We start from the raw sequence: 22,020 nt of genomic DNA, 5'->3' as shown, positions 1-22,020 counted from the left end.
AAGAAAAAAAAAAAAGCTTTCATTGATTCTTCACTACCGACAGAATAAAGCCCAAACTTGGTGTGGCTTTCTAGAACCCTGCTAATCTCTCTTCAGCCTGATCTCATGCTACTCTGCCTGAGTTGGGCAGTTCTTGCCTCTGGGTCTCTATATTGCTTTTTTTTTTTTTTTTTTTAAGATTTTATTTATTTATTCATGAGAGAGAGAAAGAGAGAAGAGAGAGAGGCAGAGACATAGGCAGCAGGACAAGCAGGCTCCATGCAGGGAATCCGATGTGGGACTCGATCTGGGAATTCCAGGATTATACCCTGAGATGAAGGGAGACGCTCAACTGCTGAGCCACCCAGGTGTCCCATCTATATTGTTTTGTTTAGATATTTTCTCCCACCTTCTCCTTTAAAGGAACTTCTACTCAACCCTGAAGCATCAGCTCTGAGAAGTCTTCTATAGGCTATCATATCTGTGCATCTTCAATACCAAATATCTGTAATAATAATCGTGGCTACCACTTGGGCTAAGTGCTTGATATGCAGTACTTGCTACCCTAATCTGAGCCTGGCATCACCGTCATAGATGTGCGAAAACAAACTAAGAAGGCTAAAACTCTTCCAAAGGCTGCATACCAGGATCTAGGACTTGAATCTTAACTCAGAGTAAGTGATGTTCTTCTAGCCTAACTACAAATAATATATACATGTGGGCAGAGACTGATTAACCTCTGCATCCCCAGCTAGCCCAGGGCCTGGCACAGATCAGATGTCCATTAGTGTTTGTAGAATAAATTAATACCAGGTCAGGTGAGAGGGAGACTGGGTGTGGTGTGTGTATAATGGGCCTAAATGAATGAATACCAGCCTGGCCCAGCAGTAAAGGCTTCTAAGAACAAAGTGGAAAAAAATCTAACTTTTACTTCTTTTATTATAATTTGGTTTAACAGCCACTTATTGAGCACATAAGAACCATGCACAATAAATACCCCACAAATGAATTAAAACATAGCCACTGCTCTCAAAAATTCTAGGTTCAGTATATAAAGATGTCAGTATCTTAACAGTCCATCTAATATCAGATATTAAGTTTATAGCTGGGGGACATTTTAAGGAAATTAAAAATAAAAAATCTTAGCCTTTTAGCATTTCTACATAATGAATCTCTATTGGCTTACTGAGAAGAAACAGAGGTGGCAGAGATCTCCTGCTTGGTATCATTTCCTACTACTTGCAATGAAAGTGGTCAGGCTGGGTGGGCAGTGATTTTAAGGGGGAGGTTCCCAGGTATAGGGACTACCTTATTCATCTCTGTGTCCAAAATAAAGGCCCTGGCACAGAGGTCGTAATGCTTACTGTGTGGATTAAACATAATGAAACGGTTTCAATAGACACTGACTGATCCTCTGCTCCAGCCTCTCAAGGGAGCAGGTTTAACTCTGAGCAGTGGGGAACCAGGTCTCTAGAGTCTCTTTAAGCTGGGCTGAGCAGGTCTTAGCGGATGCCGCAGAGAGATGAAAGATGAGAGATGGGAAAGGCAGGTTGAGCTCAACCAGCTCCAAATGCTGGTTTACAGTCTGGCAAATCTCCTGAGGGTTTACTGAGTGTGCACCTGGATTGCAGGCTCAGTGGTCCAAGAGCGACCAAAAGACAGCAGAACTGGCAGGTGAGAACACTCAGGCTTTGGATGGCCATCTGGCACAGTTCCCACTATCTCTGACTCCTGCTCTTGCCTGAGGAGCCTCGATGTACTCGGTGCTACGTGGGTTGCTCCACATTCTCTTATGATGTTGCTGACGAGGCTTAGAGAGAGGAAAAAACAGGCCCAGGGTCACAAAGCTAGAAAGAAACTGAACTTGGGAGTTCATCCCAAGTCTGGAATAACTAAACACTAAACAGTCTTATTTATCTGCTTTGTATGTTTTTTTCCTTTGCTAATAAGGCGGTAACTGTTTCAGTCTTATTTAGTAAATGAGGATTTGCATTTTAGTGAACAGATCAATAGAGTTTAGTGACCTGAAACAACTTAAGGACTTTTGGGCTAGCTCAAGGTTCTGCATTTAAATGCGAATGAGTTATGTAAATGAACAAAAGGGACTGGGATGGAACCAGAATGGTCAAACTTGAACTCAGAGGAATCATGGCTCTTCTAGCCTAACTACAATTACTGTATACACGTTCTCTGGACCGTGAGCCCTTTGTGGGCAGGGACCACATCGGATTCACTTCGCATTCCCAGCTAGCCCAGGGCCTGGCACAGATAAGGTGACCTTCATATCATGGGCAGACACTATTCAGACTGCACATTACTGCCTTGCAAAAATGTGGGCACAGCAACACCAAATTTTTAGTTTTAAGGTACAAATCCAGTTTGTGGGAATCTTTTGGTTTTTAAAAAATTGGCTCAAATCAAAACAAAAATAAGACAATGTGTGACTTGGTATGTTAGAATCTGTCTGTGTGGACTAGAAATGGTCCTATTTGCTGTCTTTTGCTTCAGTTTGGCATGCAACACTGAGTTTCACTTTATGTATTCACTCTGTGTACACAGAATTATAAGCAGCAGCGGGAGACAGAGATCCTCACCAAAGGCACACTGGTGGGCCAAACAAGGACCCCAACCCTTTCAGTGGGTGTGTTGTATCAGGGAGCAAAAGCTGCTTCTGGTATCCAGAAACCCCCACCCCAGTGAAGAAGTAGGATATAATCAGAAGGGAATTTGTCATTTATTTCACCTCTTTGTGGCTATAGTTAAAAAAAAATTTTAAAAAAGCTTTGTTAAATCCCATACAGTATACAAGAGTGTCCTTTTTTGGCACAGGGGGAGGGGGACACCTGAGATCTACAGTGGGAGTTATTTGAGCAAATGTTTACTTGCTCTGAGTTTCTGTTCCTTCATCTGAAATATGGGGTAATAGTATTTATATCCTTCAGTTCATTCATCAACATTTGTTAATCACCAGGCACAGGGGTACAAAAGTGACTGACATGGTTCCTGCACTCTCAGAATTTATGTAGTAAAAGCAGACTAAAAATTAAACCAATAATTATTGGTTTATGTGATGAGTTAACTCATCACATTTGTACTAAATGCTGAGGAAAGAACAGGGGTGGTGGAAAGATTAGAAATATGGTATGTAAAGTGTCTGGCATGAATAAATTAATGAACTGGTAGGTCAAGCAGTGGAGATGAAGCTTATAGCTCTTAAGAAAGCTGTGTCCTGGGGATCCTTGGGTGGCGCAGCGGTTTGGCGCCTGCCTTTGGCCCAGGGCGCGATCCTGGAGACCCGGGATCGAATCCCACGTCGGGCTCCCGGTGCATGGAGCCTGCTTCTCCCTCTGCCTATGTCTCTGCCTCTCTCTCTCTCTGTGTGACTATCATAAATAAATAAAAATTAAAAAAAAAAAAAAAAAAAGAAAGCTGTGTCCTGAATAAAAACTAAATAGTTACGCCATTACCCAAAATTCTGGCCATGAGTACTATAGCTTAGCTAAGTGGCAGGGGACACTAAAGTGTTGCTGGTGAATAGGAAGGAGAGGACCTACCCTAACACTCCGCTTTTGGATAACAGCACTCCCAGGGTGCCCCACAGAAGGGAAAGGAAAGCCAGAGGGAGAAGCAGGTTCAGAGTCTAAAGTCAGATCAGGCAACAGTGGGGTCCAACCTGGGGAGCTGCCTCCCAGGGTAGGGGGTGGGGTTGAAGGTGGGGCTTCTGACACTCAATAAGTGGTGACATTTTCATTAATTAAAAAATTTTATTGTGATCTGAAACACAAAGGAGATCAGCATCAAAACTGGGTTATAATAAGCACAGGTTCTCAACAGATTCATTCTCTCTCATTCACCTAGTTATTTGACTCTGTGTCACCAAGGCCCAGGGCTAGGCATGAAGGAACAGAGATAGATGACAGTCTGTGCCCTTGTGGAGTTCACAGTGCAGTGCAGGGAACAGATACATCAACAGAATGTCTCACTGAAGAATGGAGGGTGCTAGCAAAGGGAAGCACAGGGGGCTGTGGGCACAAAGGGGGCACCTCACGCAATGGGGAAGGTAGGGAAGGCTTTCTGGGAATGGTACCCCAAATGGCATCCCCACTCACATGCACAATTCCAGAGATTCTACTAGAAGGCTGTCAAGAGCCATGCCTTCTGGCTGCACCAGCCTCCCAGAGTCCCCTGCTGCCCGATGCAGTGTCTGCAGAGCCAAACGCATCTTCCGCCACGCCTCATCCTCATCCGGCGCTGAATCCGACCCTCCAAGACTCCTGCAGGAGCCTGCCTTCCTTGGCAGGCTCAGCCAAAAGACCAACTCAAAACTCTTTTGTCAGAGCAAGCTTAGGGCGAGCCACCCAGCCCCAGGTGCCACAACCCTCCCAGAGCAACTGTGGCTCATGCCACCCCCGGCTCTCAGTGAACACTGGCAGGGTACCTCCCATAATCTCCTTTGCTCAAAAGAAAGTGACCTTCCAGGTGACAAGCTGGAAGCTTTGCTGAGTCCTGCTACTGCTCACTCTCTGCAGGATTCACCAAACCCAGGGATCTGAGGGTTGGGGAGGGCCACGTTGTGGGTCAGGGGTGTAGAGGGAAGAAAGGGCAGGCTTTGCTAGTAGGTTTACACTTCAGGCCAGAAGCCGCACTAAATAGTCTTCTGGGCAGCCTGGCTGTCTGTTCCAACTGCTCAGCTGGGTGGGGAGAGGAGGGAGGCCCTAAGCGACATATGCTGAGGGCACACAGCTGCTGAGGGGGTAGTGACTGCAGGCAGTGAGGGGAAAGGGTGGGGCCGCTCCCGGGATGGGGAGTGGGAAAAGCCTGCAGCCTTCAACGCCACAGCGCCCCAGGCTGGCCTGTGGGTAGGTGGGGGAGCAGGTGGGCCCAGGGGGAGGTGGAGGGCAGATTGCTGAGCTGTGGCCTCAGGAGCAGAGCCCAGTCCCAGTGTGGGTATACGACCAGAAGGTTTAGCCCCTGCTCCAGCCTGGAGGCGGCAGGAGAGGGCAGGCAGCCTGGCCACCGAACAGGATGGACCACGCTTCAGCCTGGGTCCAGAAGGGTCCAGCCTTCACTCCCGCTTCGGGGGAGATAGCCTCAGCCCCAGTTGCTGGAGGAGGATGGTCCATCCATCCCCAAGCTCACCCTGGCCCCGCTCCCGGGAGGTCAAAGTGCCGGAGCAGCCGGACTCGCCTCGAACGCTCCTACCTGCGGTCCGGGCGCCAACTTGGGCTCGTTTTCCTCCCTGGGGCCGTCGCGGTCCGGCTCCACGGGCGCCTCCGGGGGCCCTGCACCCGCTCCCGCTTCCAGGCTCGGCGGCGGCGGGGGCTCAGGAGCCTGGGGCTTCTGTTGCCCCGCCGCCCGCATCCGCTCGCGCCGACCCGCGCCGCCGCTCGGCCTGCTCCGCCTCCGAGTCATGCCGCTGCTCGCGCCGCTCCCTTGCTCCACTCGCGCCGCCACCGCCGCCGCTCCCCTCGCAGGACAACAGCCAATATGGCGGCGCCCGGCTCCCCGCTCTGCTGCTGCCAGCAGGTCATAGGGCGCGGCGTCCGCGCCGCCGCACTAGCCCCCGAGGCTGCCTGCGCCATTTTGAATAAGGTCACTACCTAAAGTTCTGTGAGAGTGAGAATCGAATGGACTCGCGGGAAGCGACCTGAGCCAGGAAAGGGTGGTCACTGTGGTAACCGTCCTCCACGGCCCTGGGCGCTTAAGAATTGCCTGTTAAATGGAGGAGTAGATTAATTTCTAGAATACTTTCACACTCGCCATCTGACTCCTCACGCACCACCGTGTCGTTCCCATTCTGCAGCGGAGAAAGTCGAGGCTGCTCTCGAGGCTAAGTGGCTGCTCTACATCAGCCAGCCAGAACGTATGGGCTCGGGGTTGGTCTGAAGTGAAAGGGAGAAGGAATGGTCTAGGTCTTTTTTTTTTTTTTTTAATTTATTTATTTTTATTGGAGTTCAATTTGCCAACATATAGCATAACACCCAGTGCTCATCCCGCCAAGTGCCCGTCACCCAGTCACCCCCACCCCCCGCCCACCTCCCCTTCCACCACCCCTTGTTCATTTCCCAGAGTTAGGGGTCCCTCGTGTTCTGTCTCCCTCACTGATAGGTCTAGGTCTTTATTTGCAACGTCCGGTCGCCTGGGAGTCCCGCGTTCGGTTCTTTGGACAGCAGAGCCCAGACCCCGCTTCTGCCCCAGTCTGGCGGAGAAAGAGGACAATTAAGTACACAATTTACAACCAGTGCGATGAAGATGAGATGACTGGGGCACATAATCAGTGTTTCCGCAAAAGTGGTATGTGCAGGGAGGATTTTGAGTGGTATGCAAAAGGAACATTTAAAGATGTAATAATTGTGGGACGCCTGGGTGGCTCAGGGGTTGAGCGTCTGCCTTCTGCCCAGGGCCTGATCCTGGAGTTTCAGGATCAAGTCCCACGTCGGGCTCCCTACATGGAGCCTGCTTCTGCCTCTGCCTGTCTCTGCCTCTCTCTATGTCATGAATAAAAACAAATAAAAGTCTTAAAAAATAAAAATGTAATAATTGTGTATTGTTTTTATTATTATTATTATTATTTATTCATGAGAGACACAGAGAGCGAGAGAGGCAAAGACACAGGCAGAGGGAGAAGCAGGCTCCATGCAGGACTGGATCCCGGGACTCCAGGACCACGCCCTGGGCCAAAGGCAGGTGCCAAACCGCTGAGCCACCCAGGGATCCCCAATTGTGTATTGTTAATCTTTTTTTTTTTTAATTTTTATTTATTTATGATAGTCACAGAGAGAGAGAGAGAGAGAGGCAGAGACACAGGCAGAGGGAGAAGCAGACTCCATGCACCGGGAGCCCGACGTGGGATTCGATCCCGGGTCTCCAGGATCGGGCCCTGGGCCAAAGGCAGGAGCGAAACCGCTGCGCCACCCAGGGATCCCCCAATTGTGTATTGTTAAAGTGAGTTTTCCCTCTCTCCTTTTTTGAATATATGAGACATACAAATGGTACAAATTTTTGAAAGAAGTTTTGAGTGCAATCTCTTATGCCAGGCCAGTGGTACCCTGAAACTATATGGTCGTTATATGTAGAGTTGCTATATGTATCAACAGGCCAGAATTAGGACATGAGCCTAATTAATGGGAACCAGGGCTATTTTGAGAAGAAAGACTACATGGCCTTGGAGCTTTCCTTAACTGCCAAAGAATAAATGGAAAATACTTCATCTCATTATAGGGATTAGTGCCATCATCAAAGATTTAAAGGCTTCACGGTGATTCCCACTACATGAACATTACTTCTTAGTTTGGCCAGAAGATAGATAGTATCTTTTATTTTTATTGTGGTAAAATATGCCTAACATAAAACTTAACGATCATAACCATTTTTAAGCGTATGTTCAGTGGTATTAAATACACTCACATTGTGTGTAACCATTATCATCATCCATTTCCAGAACTCTTTTCATCTTGCAAAACTGAAACTATATACTCATTAAATAACTCCACATTCTCCCTTCCCTGGCAACCACCATTCTACTTTTTTTTTTTTTTTTAAAGATTTTATTTATTTATGATAGTCACAGAGAGAGAGAGAGAGAGAGACAGAGACACAGGCAGAGGGAGAAGCAGGCTCCATGCAGGGAGCCCGACATGGGATTCAATCCCAGGTCTCCAAGATCGCGCCCTGGGCCAAAGGCAGGCACCAAACCGCTGCGCCACCCAGGGATCCCGCCACCATTCTACTTTCAAAAAATCTCTTTTTCTCCACACCAGCCTTCGATAACCACTATTCTACTTTCTGTTTCTATGAGTTCAACTTTTTTTTTTTTATATTCTACATAGAAGTAAGATCATGTAACATTCAGTTTTTTGTGACTGGCTTACATCACTTTGCAAAGTGTCCTCCAGATTCATCCATTTTTTAAAAAAAGATTTTGTTTATTTATTTTTTTAAATTTTTATTTATTTATGATAGTCACAGAGAGAGAGAGAGAGTCAGAGACACAGGCAGAGGAAGAAGCAGGCTCCATGCACCGGGAGCCCGATGTGGGATTCGATCCCGGGTCTCCAGGATCGCGCCCTGGGCCAAAGGCAGGCGCCAAACCGCTGCGCCACCCAGGGATCCCAGATTTTGTTTATTTATTCATTCATGAGAGACATAGTGAGGCAGAGACACAGGCAGAGGGAGAAGCAGGCCTCCCCAAAGGAGCCTAGTGTGGGACTCTATCCCGGAAACGGGGATCACGCTCTGAGCCAAGGCAGTTGCTCAACCCTGAGCCACCCAGGCGTCCCTCAGATTCATCCATGTTGTTGGAAATGGCAAGATTTTCCTTCTTTTGGGGGGATTAATAATATTTCATTGTATATGTATCATATTCAGATGCTTTGTATATAATGTATACTCTTATACTTTGGTATTTTATGTGTTTTTTCACATATATACATATACATGTGTATATGTATATATGTATATGCCACATTCTTTTTATTGATGGAGAAGATAGATGGTCCTGAAGAATGAGAGAGCATTATGGCAAACTTATTCTGGTAAGGACTCCAGTTGCTGGTACTTTTTCAGAGTGGTCATTCTTGGAGCACATGGGTGCTGTTGCTGGTTTCTAATAGACAACTATGGGTCTAGTATACCGTTCCTTCTACACCAAACCTCAGGAATAGTTGTGTTCCTCTGGAAGGTGCTGTAGTAAACCTTTACTATCTTGTTTCAGGGGTATGTCACTTTCTGAACACACTTATTTTACAGAAAGTTTTGACCAAATCACCATTCTATTGGCTCTTAGGCGCTACTGTGACACTGATGACATCATCCTGATGGACCGAGAACAGGAAATAAGAGATGCCTTAGATGACTTGGTAAGCATGATGTGTGTGCTAAAAGGCAGATAGTAGATCTCACAAATATACAGTGGTCTGTCTGTGGGGGCGTCTGGGTGGCATAGTCAGTTAAGTGTTGCAACTCTTGGCTTTGGCTCAGGTTGTAATCTCCTTGTCATGAGATCAAGCCCTGCTTTGGGCTCTGCATTTAGTGTGGATTCTGCTTGAAATTCTCTCTCTCTCTCTCCCTCTTGCCCCTCCCACTCGTGCCCACCCCCACGCTCTCCCTCTCTCTCAAATAAATAAAGAATATATATATACAATGGTCTGTCCACTTGGTGCACTATCCAGGGGTCTGGGATATATTGAGATGTTTCCTATAAAATGAAGGACAAGTTGCTGTTAATCATACTCCCTATCACTAATAAAGAAGTACAGTACTTTCTGGGCTTCTTTAGACTTAGGTGGTAAAATATGCTATATTTAGGCATATTGGTTTTTTTTCTTTTAAAGATTTTATTTATTTATTCATGAGAGACAGAGAGAGAGAGAGGGAGGGAAAGGCAGAGACACAGGCAGAGGCACAGGCAGAGAGAGAGGGAGGGAGGGAAAGGCAGAGACACAGGCAGGAGGCACAGGCAGAGACACAGGCAGAGAGAGAAGCAGGCTCCATGCAGGGAGCCCGATGTGGGACTTGATCCCGGGACTCTAGGATCACACCCTGGGCCAAAGGCAGGCACTAAACCGCTGAGCCACGGAAGGATTCCCAGGCATATTGTTTTTTTGTTTTTTGTTTTTTTTTTTGGCATATTGTTTTTATCTATTACTGGCTCACTTGAAAGTTGTCAACTTTAGGGTGGGATCATATGAGGAGAGAAGCTTTTTTTATTGGATCAGATGGCAGAGTAAGTAGTTCTACCTTTGATTTTTATATTTAGGCATTGGATTTTGGAACAAAGTTATGCCGTCCTTCGGCAAATAGTTATTCTCCTTTTGAGGTGCTCCTGGCTTGCTCCGAAGGTCTGGTGAAATTGCTTGCCTGACCATGGCATACCAGGTTATCATGTGACCTGAGCTACCATGTTATCTGATCTACTCAGCCATAAAATCAGGGGTGGTCAGCAGCATTCCATTGCCATGGGGACTGACATATATGGCCTGGGTCCAAGCAAGCCCTAAAGGCACAAGTACAGGCAAACCTACAAGTACACAAGTAGATTTCCTGAGCAAGTTGTTTACATTCCTCTCCTGCTACTGATATCCATGGTCTCATGGAGAATTGTTTATGATGAACTGCTGGAGGAAGAAAAATCTAAAGCCCAGTTTATAGATGACTCTGCACAGTATGTTGACTTCAGCCAGAAGTGGTTGCTGAAGATTCCCAGTCCAAGAGGGCCTAAAGGACTTAGGAAAGGGAAGTGTGCTTGGAAGCCCTAAAGTATAGATACACTGATTCCTGGGCATTGGATAATGGTTTAGTCTTTTGGTCAGAGATCTGGAAGGAGACAGACTGAAGGTTAATGACAGGAAATTTTGAGGAAGATAAATGTGCATAAAGTGCCCAGATAGCTTCAGAGCATAAAGTGATTTGTGCCTCAGATGAACATTCACCAAATGGTCTTCACTATGGAAGAACCTCTTTTTTTTTTTTTTAAAGATTTTATTTATTTATTAATGAGAGACATACAGAGAGAGAGAGGCAGAGACACAGGCAGAGGGAGAAGCAGGCTCCACACAGGGAGCTGGACATGGGACTTGACCCCAGATCTTCAGGATCAGGCCCTGGGACTTGATCCCGGGTCTTCAGGATCAGGCCCTGGGCTGAAGGCAGCGCTAAACTGCTGAGCCACCTGGGCTGCCCTGAAAGAAACTCTTATACCTGGTGGGCAGTATGACCCTTGTGACTATCAGGCAGTCCCCTTCCTCTGCCATTTTGGGACTTTCTCAGCAGGTTTATGACAAAACTGGCCTGGCAACACGGACTCCCTCTCACAGGTGGCCTTGCCACTATTAACGCTCAGTCCAGTTTGTCAGTCCCAGGAAACCAGCCTAAGCCCCCAGGGTGGGGGGCTTACTTGAGAAGACTAGCCAGCTACATTGGACTCTGTATTAGTTAGGGTTGGCCAACTGCTCTAACAAACAATCCCAACATGTTAGGGGTTTAATAACATAATACTTTAGTTCTTGTTCATGTCACAGTCCCATGACTGTCAAAGGGAATTTACTTCATACAGTCATTCAGGAATCCAGTCCTCTCCTATCTTGTGACTGTCCTTTCATCTATGTTCTTCATTGATCTAGGGGATGGGGAAGAAGATAGAGTGAGGGTTGCATGGGATGTTTTTATGAGCAATTCCCAGAAATGACTATATGTCATTTTCACTCACATTCTTTGGTGAGATGTTAGCCACATGGCTCCCCATCACTGTAACGAATCCCTCCCACTCCATCCCCTTTCCCCAGGCCACCACTGATCTGATTTCTGTCTCTATGAATATTTTGCATTCCATACAATATGAGCTATTTTGCCTGAGTTCTTTCTTTCCCTCAGCATAATTGTGATGCATCCATGTTACAGTGTGTATCCATAGCCCATTCTTTCTTACTGCTGGCTAGTAGTCCATTGTGTGGAAGTACCATAGTTTGCTTATCCATTCAACATTGATGAGTAGTCATGACAGATATTTCTTATATGTTAAATTAGCTTATTATGCTACTCTGAAAACTGGAAGAAAAAAATTTTAAATCAAGTATATAATATACTGAAATTATATCTTTTGCAACTGAGATATATATATATATATATATATATATATTTTTTTTTTTTTTTTTTTTTTTTTTTTAGGTTCTAACTTAAAAATGTATGAAGTCAGGGCCAGCTTCATGGATGCACCTGTGCAGCCACTTGGGGCACCACATTCAGAAGGGCTCTGAGCTTGGCTTAATGCCCTGCCTTTGTCTTCTTTAAATTCTTTCTTTAAATTTTATTAAGATTTTTACTTTAATTCAGTATAGATAACATACAGTGTTAGAGTAGTTTTGGTGTACAAAATAGTGATTCAATAATTCTGTATGTTACTCAGTGCTCATTATAATAGGTGTACTCCTTAATTCCCTTGGTATTCTTTTTTTTTTCTAAATTTTATTTATTTATTTGACAGAGAGAGAGAAAGAGAGAGAGAGAGAGATAAAACAAGCAGGGGGAGAGGCGGGCAGAGGGAGAAGCAAAAGCAGACTCCCTGCTGAGCAGGGAGCCCAAAGTGAGGCTCCTTCCTAGGACTCTGGGATCATGACCTGAGCTGAAGGCAAACACTTAACTGACCACCCAGGTGCCCCTCCCCTTGACATTCTTAATAGGGTTTGAGCAAGAGGCCCACATTTTCATTTTGCACTGGGTGCTACAATTTATTTAGCTGGTCCTGTGCAAGAGGGTGTGGAATTTTTTTTTTAATGAGTTTATTTTATTGTTTTTAAATCTTTTTTTTTTAATATTTTATTTATTTATTCATGGAGACACAGAGAGAGAGAGAGAGAGGCAGAGACACAGGCAGAGGGAGAAGCAGGCTCCATGCAGGGAGCCCAACCTGGGACTCCATCCTGGGCCTCCAGGATCACACCCCAGGCTGCAGGCGGCGCTAAACCGCTGCGCCACAGGGGCTGCCCAAGTTTTTCAAACTACTTCTATGGGGCATACAGTCAAAGGTGTGAAGGCCACTGACCTCATCACCTAGGTCTGTAAGGGCTCAGGTGTGGAACACAAAATTCAGTTTGCCAGTTCTACCCTGTGACTTACTTCCCCTCCTACCCATTGTGGTGGGAGCAGAACTAACTAGTTGTTTGAGTGGAGAGGAGGGCAGGGGAAATTGTAAGGGCAGTGCAAATTAGATTGCTATCTTGGCATTGTTTCCCATCCACACGGGTGTTTTTGGGCACCAGTGGGCCTTCCACAGATATGGGCTTCAGCTTGCCCCAATGCAGTTACTGAGTCCCACCCAGCTCACCACCCTCATCTTGGCTGGCTGTCCAGAGAAGTGGTTCCACTAGAGGAAAGGAGATTAGGGCCCCACTTCCCCTTGAGTTCTGGAGTTGTGCCTCAGTGTAACTAAGGACTTTCTTTTTTCTTTTATAAATTTTTATTTATTTATGATAGTCACAGAGAGAGAGAGAGAGGCAGAGACACAGGCAGAGGGAGAAGCAGGCTCCATGCACCGGGAGCCTGACGTGGGATTCGATCCTGGGTCTCCAGGATCGCGCCCTGGGCCAAAGGCAGGCGCTAAACCGCTGCGCCACCCAGGGATCCCAAACTAAGGACTTTCTTGGCACTTTTTGAGGGATAGTCTTCTTCCTCTCCCTCAATCCTTCTCACTCTAAACTTGAGAATGGGTTTGTATCTTTGGGCAGGAGGGCCTGGGACTGATTCTCCCCACTTTTCCCGAGAGAGAGAGGAGAAGGAATAAAGTTGGAGAGGATGAGAGAGAGGATCCAGTGTGAAAGGTCTTGAATCCCAGGTTGAGATTTGGACCTTCATGAAGGTGGTGGAGCCTTGGCACAGAGGAAGAATGAAACAGAAGGTCCATGTGAGGCACTCTGGGAGCAGAAGTACATTGCCGTGATCCTTCCCAAGCTGTCATGGGCCTCACTGTTACAGTGACTATAGGAGAATCTGTATGGTGCAATTCTAACACATTTTTTCTTTTTTTTCTTTTTATTTATTTATTTATTTATTTATTTATTTATTTATTTATTTTACTTATTTATGATAGTCACAGAGAGAGAGAGAGAGAGAGAGGCAGAGACATAGGCAGAGGGAGAAGCAGGCTCCATGCACCGGGAGCCCGATGTGGGATTCGATCCCGGGTCTCCAGGATCGCGCCCTGGGCCAAAGGCAGGCGCCAAACCGCTGCGCCACCCAGGGATCCCTAACACATTTTTTCTAGGTGGTAAATAGAAAATGGCTAGTGAAGTAGGTCACTTTATTAGAGCAGCTGGTTATTGTTCCTAATCCTAAGTGGGCAAGAACAATTGAACCTATGCTACAGGGCCCTGAGAGAAGACCATGGGGGAAGGAGGGAAAAATTTGCAGATGGTGTTGAAGAACCTGAATTAGCCTGGAGTGTTTGGGAAACAAATCTCTCAAAGGAAGGACAGGCTTCCTCCTCCTCACCACCCTATCATCCATCTGACCTCCAAGTCTTGTTGATTCTGCCTCTAAAATATCTATTCCAGCAAGGAGAAATCTCTGTTCATAAATTCACCTGTGCAAGAAATATAATTAAACTTTTTTAATAACTTAATTTCTATTTTGAACTCCCATTCTGCTTGAGTGACAGAAACTTCATCTTGGCTAATTGAGGGTTTTACCCCTTCCCTGAGGCTTGTGTTTAAGGCTTCATCTAGTATTTGGGTGGGAGTTTGTGTGTGTGTGTGTGTGTGTGTGTGCGCATGTGTGTGTATGTATTGGGGGGGTCTTTCTTTTATTTAAGATTTTATTTGTTTATTCATGAGAGACACAGAGAGAGAGAAGCAGAGACACAGGCAGAGGGAGAAGCAGGCTCCTGGAGGGAGTCCAATGTGGGACCTGATCCCAGACCCTGGGATCATGCCCTGAGCCAAAGGCAGATGCTCAACCACTGAGCCACTCAAGCGTCCCTGGGGGATCTAGTTCTCAATGTCATCTGCCTACACAGATACTCGTGGAGATGTCTTTGGTCCCATTGGTGGCTGCTGAGACCTGGCTGTTCTCACACGTCTGGTAGAGACCCCAGCTTTCTTCCTGCTGCATGCCACTCTTGCCTGTGGGAATCTTGCTGTGGTTAGCTAAGGTCCTTTTTTGGCTAGACATGCCTCAGAGCCATCTCCGTGATAGGCATTGCTGCTTCCCAGGGCAACATTCCTCTCTGCTCCTGGGTTTTCTGCCCTGTACTCCAGCCTCTGTGAACTCTCATCACTTCCCTCCATCCTCCTCTTCTGCACTCCCTTTTCTCCAGACCTCAGAAGCCCTCATTTTGAGGTCTCTGGAGAACCCCCAGTAGTCGGCACTGTGTCACTAGTCTTACTGACTAAGGTTCTAAACATACTGGAAAATGAAGCAAAGGAGAGGCAGGTGAAGGCCAGTACATTGCCTTACTGCTGACAAAGGCCAGGGTGGAGCATTTGCTCAGTGTGGGCAACTGAACCCCTGAGTTTGTTAGACATTCCCTGCCCCTAGTCATGGCAGTGCTCAGCTGGGTGGGTCTTCCTCCGGAGCCCCTGGAGGGGCAGTGGATGTGGCAGATCCTAAGAAGAAGAGAACTGAGCAGATGCACTGCATTCTTCCCAAATACACATATCAGATGAGTTTTTCTCTCTCTTAGGCAAAGAAGTATCCTCTGGCAGAGCCTCCCTATCTCCTTTTGCTTATGAAGTTTCTTGAAACTTTTTGGCTATGTCTGAGGTTTCTCTCCTTGTCCCTAAGGCCTTTTTGAAACCATCTATAGCAATATTTAAAATTTTTAAAATAAAACTTAAAAAACAGACAAATGTAGACAGAATTCTATAATGAATCTCTTGCAGCCATCATCCAGCTTCTACAGTTTATCAACTCATCGCCAATCTTGATTCATCTGTCACCCCCCACTCCCACCCCAACTCCTGTATTAATTGAAACAAGCCCAATACATCATACCAGAAAGACTTGTTTTCTGTCCTGTCACATCCCGCTCCCGAGGGGCAGTGAACACATAATGGACTAGATATTTGAACAGGGTGGGGGGATGGATTACCAGAAAAAAAACAAAACAAAACAAAGGGTAACATTATAAAAACATTATCCTGCCATAACAGTGAGGCTGTTTCCATTTTCCTTACCACTGTTGGAATTCAGGATTCATCATTTGTCTCTGGTGACAACCTCATCATTAGTCTCCTTACTGCTTCTCTCCCTCTGGATTACTGGTGTTTCTTCAAGCGATGACTCATATCAGAATCCCTTGGAAAATGTTAAAATGCAGATCCCTGGGCCCCTCTCCAGTCTTGCTGAATCACACACACTTTTTTTTCTTAAGATGTTATTTATTTATTCATGAGACACACACACACACACACACACACACACACACAGAGAGAGAGAGAGAGAGAGAGAGAGAGAGAGGCTGAGACACAGGCAGAGGGAGAAGCAGGCTCCACGCAGGGAGCTTGATGTGGGACTCAATCCCGGGACTCCATGATCACACCCTGAGCCGAAGGCAGGCGCCAAACCGCTGAGCTACCCGGGCTGCCCTGAATCACACACTTTGAATGTGAGTTCCAGGTGTGTTTTATGAGCAGCCTGAATGATTCCAATCCACACCCATGCTGGGAACTGCTGTTCCAATTCAGCCTTCATGCTGTCCTTTTATTTCATTTTTTTAAAAAAAGATTTTATTTATTTGACAAAAAGAGAGCACAAGTAAGGGGAGCAGCAAGCAGAGGGAGAGGGAGAAGCAAGCTCCCCACAGAGCAGAGAGCCCAGTCTAGGGCTTGATCCCAGGACCCCAGGACCATGACCTGAGCCAAAGGCAGATACTTAACCATCTAAACCACCCAGGCACCCCTGTCCCCTGATTTCAAACAGAGTCTGACTATATTTCCCTAGCTGAGAACAACCCAAGGGCCCCCCGCTCCCACCCTCAGGGTAAGTTCCAAGTCCCCAGATCTGGTATTTAGGGCCCTTTGTGAGAGCTGGCCTTTGCCTATAGCAGCCTCTTCCCTCACGACTGTTTCCCTTGAACCCTGGGTTTCAACCCTATCTTACAGCCTTGATATGCTCAGCACTGTATTCTCTCCTTTATTCCTCCTGAGTCTGATAAACTTGTACTGATCACTAGAGGGCCAGTCCAAGGGTTTCTTCTTTGAATCCATCTGACTCACTCCTCTGTACATTGTAGCAGAAAGATGTGGGATTCAGACAGACTTAGATTTTGCCACTTACTGGCTATGTGACCTCAGGAAAACCCTCCATTTTTCTGGGTTTCAGTCTTATCATGTAGAGAATGGGGATAAAAATAGTGTCCCATGGGGCTGAGACATATGATCACAGTCCTTAGCACTGGAGGGAGGCAAAACTTCACCTCCATCCTCTTAGGGTCTCCAGCTGGGCCAGAGAACTAAATGGACATAAGACAAATTAAAAGGAGAAAAACATGTAGATTTTTACATGTGCATGGGAGCCCCCACAAGCCACCCAGGCGTCCCGAGAAAAGTGTTTATATACTAGGTTGAACAAAGAGTCAATTGTGGAAAAATAGCTAAAATACATGAGGACACTAAAGATAAGAATTATTTTAACAAAATCTACTTGTTCGTATTTCTCTGGGCCTTGACTCCTTCTTTCTGGTGATAATATTTCTCTCCTCCTGATATATATAGAGAGACCATCTTTCACATGGGAGTTTTCTCTTCTGCTTTCAGGAAGTAAAAGGGAGGTCAAAGTTCCTTTTTTGTACCTGCTATTTTTCAGGGGACTTGAGCTCAATAATCCTTATGCCAGAGAGGCATGTATTGGGGGTGGTGTATTCTGCTGCCCTTCAGCACAGAGCCTGACACATACCGTAGGGTATTTGTAAGCAAAGGTATCCTAACAAGGCCTTGGCCAAGAGAGAGTTAAAGGCTAAGGTATCTTGAAGTACTGTGGAAACTGGGAAGCCCGGGTGGCTCAGCAGTTTAGCGCCGCCTTCAGCCCAGGGCCTGATCCTGGAGACCCGGGATGGAGTCCCACATCGGGCTCCCTGCTTGGAGCCTGCTTCTCCCTCTGCCTGTGTCTCTGCCTTTCTCTGTGTGTGTGTCTCTCATGAATAAATAAATAAAATCTTTTTTTTTTTAAAGAAATACTATGGAAACTAATATAGCCTGCCCTGCAGAAGTCAGCTAATACAGTAATTTATTATGGAAGCAATAATGAGGTCATCACCATTCTGTTGGCCAGTAATAGCTCCACCACAGTGCACTATGACTCAGAGTTTGCCCCTCCAGCCCCCTGCCACCCATTGCCCTAGAGAGAATTTTCTAATAGGTATGATAATGTTGTAACTTAGTGTTTTAGTAATTTTCTTTTCCAAAGTGAGTTTTGATTTATGCTCTTCCTGGTTTCCTACTGAAAGAGTCAAATGGAAGTCATAGGAAAAATTCTTCTGCATCACTGGAAATGGGGAAAGGTCTCACCCACACTCTTGAGAATATATAGTAGTGGTAGGGAATCATTCAGATTAGGGCAGAGATGGGGAGTCTTCATGGGGCAGCCCACTCTCACAACTCCCTAGTCCCTAGTTTACAATGGGGCCAGCCGAGGAGAGAACTAGTAGTCTGCAAGGGATGTGAACTCCAATAGGTTTGGAGTCCACATTCAGGGATTGGAGTCTGTGGGGAGTGGGGATCCTACATTGCTCACATCCACAATGCCCAAGACATTGGCTTCTTGAAAGTGATGTGGCTTCTTGAAGAGTAGTTAATGCAGGGTGACTTCTATGTAGCCACCCACAGAGGTATGTGATGGAAGCTTCTGCTCAGGATGCAGGCAATAAAGGGGGTGTCCATAGAGAATTTAAAAAACAGTAACACCAATTAAAAGTTGATCTGTAGGGATCCCTGGGTGGCGCAGCGGTTTAGCGCCTGCCTTTGGCCCAGGGCGCGATCCTGGAGACCCGGGATCGAATCCCACGTCAGGCTCCCGGTACATGGAGCCTGCTTCTTCCTCTGCCTGTGTCTCTGCCTGTCTCTCTCACTGTGTGCCTATCATAAATAAATAAAAAAATTAAAAAAAAAAGTTGATCTGTAAGAAGGTGGCTTCTTCAGAGAAGTTAATTGGGGAGAGGGACTGTTTTAGTAATAAACTACACCAAAGCTTAGTGGCTTAAAACAAACATAGATATTATCTCATATCATTTCTCTTTGGTTCAGGAATTTGGAGCAGATCAGCTGGGTGTTCTGGCCCAGGGTCTAGTGTGAGGTGCAGTCAAGATGTCCCTTAGGGCCACATCATCTGAAGGCTTTGATGGGGCTGGAGGATCTCCCAAGATGGTTCACTCATCTGGCTCTTGGCAGGAAGTGGTTCCTCATCATGTGAACTTCTCCACAGGGCTGCCAGAGTGTCTTCCTCACTTGGTGGCTGGCCTCCCTCAAGTAAGTGATCCAAGTGAGAGCAAGGTAGAAGTGCAACACCTTTATGAGCCTGCCGTGGAAGTCTCATGTTCTCATTTCTGCAGCATCCTATTCGTTACACAGATCAGCACTGTTCAGTGGGAGAAGGGGACTACACAGGACCATGAATACACTAAGGAAGAATCATTAGGGGTCATCTTGGAGGCTGGCTATCACAGGCCTGCTGTCTTGTGCATCCTTGGATTACCAAGATGGAGAAGATAAGAGAAGTCCCCCAATCCAAACACAAAGTATTATTGAAATGTAAATTTGTGTTCAGCTTGAGAAGAAGGAAGAGGCATCTTCAGTGCCAGGAGAAAGAGGCACATCATTGTAGCAAGTAAAGCCTTGAAAGCCTGTGAACGACAATGAGTGAATGAACTTTAGAGCCTGGAATTTACATCTGACCTCATGCTGTCATAGGATATATCCAGTCTGTGGGTAGCAACTTAGGACACAGCAACCTTGACCTACAGGTCATCATGCTGATCTACTAAATGGATGACATCATGCTGACAGGAACAGTTCAGATTCCTCCCCATAAAGAAAAAAGTTGCATGTCTTTTAATGTTCCTATTAATTGGCTTGGGGCCCTATTCATCATCCCAAGAATGTCTTCCTTCCTATAGTAGGTTTACAGCTTGGCTGTCCTGGCCAGTCTTGGGTGCAGAATAAGACCCTGGAAAACTTGTTTGCAGTATAAGACTCTGGAAAGCTTGAGGAATCTCCAGAAGCACCCTGTTTTTTTTTTTTTGGCTGCTGGCTGCAGAGCTCTAATGTGTGGCCAGAGTCCACCAGGGGTGGGAAAATCTGTTCTGGGGTGTGGAGTTCCCTTAGGAAGTGGGGGCTCTGCCACCATCCATCAGACTGATACCACTTCTGTACCATCAGTGGCTCTTGGAAGGAGAGAAAGTGGGAAAGTCCAGGATCTGGCTCACCCTGGGCATCTCCTTGAGGGGAAAGCCAGTTCTTCTCCAATAGAGCCTCCAGAGACTCTGATGTTTGGCTGGAACACATTGGTGGCCTTGAATTTGGGGGCACTTCTTTCCCTCCATTCCAAAATCCACTCTCATTTCCTATATTAGAGGTGGGACATCCACTGGGGAGATGAGAGGAAACTAAGTTGGCTAAATTCTTCTCTGTAGATCAGTCTTTCCAATTAGTTACAAAGGTGACAACCTCCCTTGAGAAATCTTTTCTTGGAGGGCACCTTGTGGTAGAAATGCACTACACTTCTAGCCTCATCATCCAAGGCTGAGGATTTCTACATTCAAGATAGCTTTTCAGAGACCCTGGGTTGTGGAGAAGGCATTTTCTCATTGCCTCATCTGGCAACCACTGCCTATTCTCTGGGCCTCCCTTATATGGGTGATATCCTTAATTCCCATGGGTAAGTCCTCTGGTTCTCCTAGCTCCTCAGATACACCCAGGACATGTCAATCCTCAGCTAGACCTCTGCACATCAGCCAGAGTGAAAGCTGAAATCCTCAGTATGGTCTATAAGGCCTTACCTGATCCTCTTCTACTTCTGAGCCCCTCCTCTCCCCCTTGCTGGCATTGTTCCAACCACTTGGCCCCTTACTCTCCATGCTCCCACCTTAGGGCTTTTGCATGTGCTGTTTTTTCTGCAAGAAATGTGGTGGCTGACCACAGGATGGATGATGGTAGCTCCCACCCAGAATGTAGTCAATGAAGGGTGTGTCCACAGATAATTTAAAAACAGTAACACTGGGATGCCTGCGTGGCTCAGCTGTTGAGCATCTGCCTTTGGCTCAGGGCATAATCTCGGAGTTCCGGGATGGAGTCCCATATCAGGCTCCCTGCATGGAGCCTGCTTCTTTCCCTGCCTGTGTCTCTCCTCTCTCTCTGTCTTTCATGAATGAATAAATAAAACCTTTTAAAAAAAACCACACACACAGTACCACCAGTTATAAGTCAGTCTGCCTTTTATCATCGTCATGCTGGCAACTCTAAATGATGTCACATAAAGTACTACCACCCCCCAAAATCTGTAGATCTAAGTTCTAAACAAATGTTGTGGTTATTGATTGTTTTAATGATACATATATGTGTTTCAAATCAGCATGTTTGTATTACTTATCTTCTAATAAATAGAAACACTGTGTTCTACATGGAAGTTAATTGAGAGAACTCCCAGTTACACCATCACAATAACAGCCATCCTGCCCTGCCTGCTCCCTTCCAAGCTCAAGCCCACAAGCCTTCTTTGCAAGAGGAATACCATAACAGTTTGGAATTGTTGGAGCTACATTCATGAGCAATCTGTATCTTCAGCCCCCCATGATAGTATATATTTTTGGGTTTAAACAGAAGATTCCAAATAAACAAAGATAGCTTAATGATTTTATTTTTTAAAGATTTTATTTTTTATTTATTCATGAGAGACACAGAGCGAGGAAGCGAGAGAGAGAGGCAGAGACACAGGCAGAGGGAGATGCAGGCTCCATGCAGGGAGCCCGACGTGGGACTCCATCCCAAGCCTCCAGGATCACGCCCCCGGGCTGCAGGCGGCGCTAAACCGCTGTGCCACCAGGGGCTGCCTTAGCTTAATGATTTTAAAGACCAACTGAACTTGAGTTATTTCATTTCTGTCGTCCTATATGTGACCACATTTATTTCCGTTTGATAGAATAAAATAGTAAGAGGGAGAAAGAACAGTGAGGTATAACACTGTTTGTTTTTTTTTTTTAAGATTTTATTTATTTATTCATGAGAGACACAGAAAGAGGCAGAGACATAGGCAGAGGGAGAAGCAGGCTCCCTGCACACAGCTTGATGCGGGACTCAAAACCCGGACTCTGGGGTCACACCTGGAGCTGAAGGCAGATGCTCGACCACTGAGCCACTCAAATGTCCCAGAGATATAACACTGTTGTTTGGTTTGTTCAAATTGTAGTTCATAAACGAAATATTTTAGTGAATTTGACTAATATCTTTGAATTTAGTATTTGTGTTTAAATTGTTAATTTCTATTTTAAAACTAAAAAATGAATCAATAAAACTTTACATCAGTGGTATGATATAGTAGTTGCCTCATACTTTTATAGAT

The 22,020-nt window shown here is 45.9% G+C and overlaps 1 protein-coding gene and 1 long non-coding RNA gene across 26 annotated transcripts in view; one reads left to right on the top strand and one right to left on the bottom strand.

The window, feature by feature from the left end:
* FAM193B (family with sequence similarity 193 member B) overlaps positions 1 to 5,452 on the bottom strand; it is a 33,232-nt gene extending 27,780 nt beyond the window's left edge. For 11 of the 24 annotated variants that reach the window (XR_003131051.1, XR_003131052.1, XR_003131049.1 and 8 more), the window contains exons 1-2: positions 4,089 to 5,175; positions 1,600 to 1,789 (exon numbers count right to left, since the gene is read on the bottom strand). Coding sequence is in view for 11 of the 24 variants with exons in the window: in XM_025435107.1 (XP_025290892.1) it covers positions 1,600 to 1,789; positions 4,089 to 4,201 (303 nt within the window). In the remaining 13 variants the exon portion in view is untranslated. The other 13 variants (XM_049108830.1, XM_025435114.1, XM_025435113.1 and 10 more) reach the window with 9 other exon arrangements.
* Positions 5,453 to 5,569: 117 nt separating this feature from the next.
* On the top strand, positions 5,570 to 21,991 carry LOC112651807 (uncharacterized). Of its 2 annotated transcripts, XR_004814940.2 has the most exons (5): positions 5,570 to 5,842; positions 6,088 to 6,273; positions 8,467 to 8,513; positions 8,765 to 8,837; positions 18,711 to 21,991. It is a non-coding gene; the product is annotated as an uncharacterized LOC112651807 (long non-coding RNA). The 2 variants fall into 2 exon arrangements; XR_003131055.3 differs by lacking the exon at positions 8,467 to 8,513 and having other exon boundaries at positions 5,573 to 5,842.
* Positions 21,992 to 22,020: the final 29 nt, after the last annotated feature.

This window comes from Canis lupus, chromosome 4 (assembly GCF_003254725.2).
Source record: "Canis lupus dingo isolate Sandy chromosome 4, ASM325472v2, whole genome shotgun sequence".
NCBI lineage: Eukaryota > Metazoa > Chordata > Mammalia > Carnivora > Canidae > Canis > Canis lupus.
Note: the sequence above shows the minus strand (reverse complement) of the source record. Positions and strands in the feature narration are given on the sequence as shown.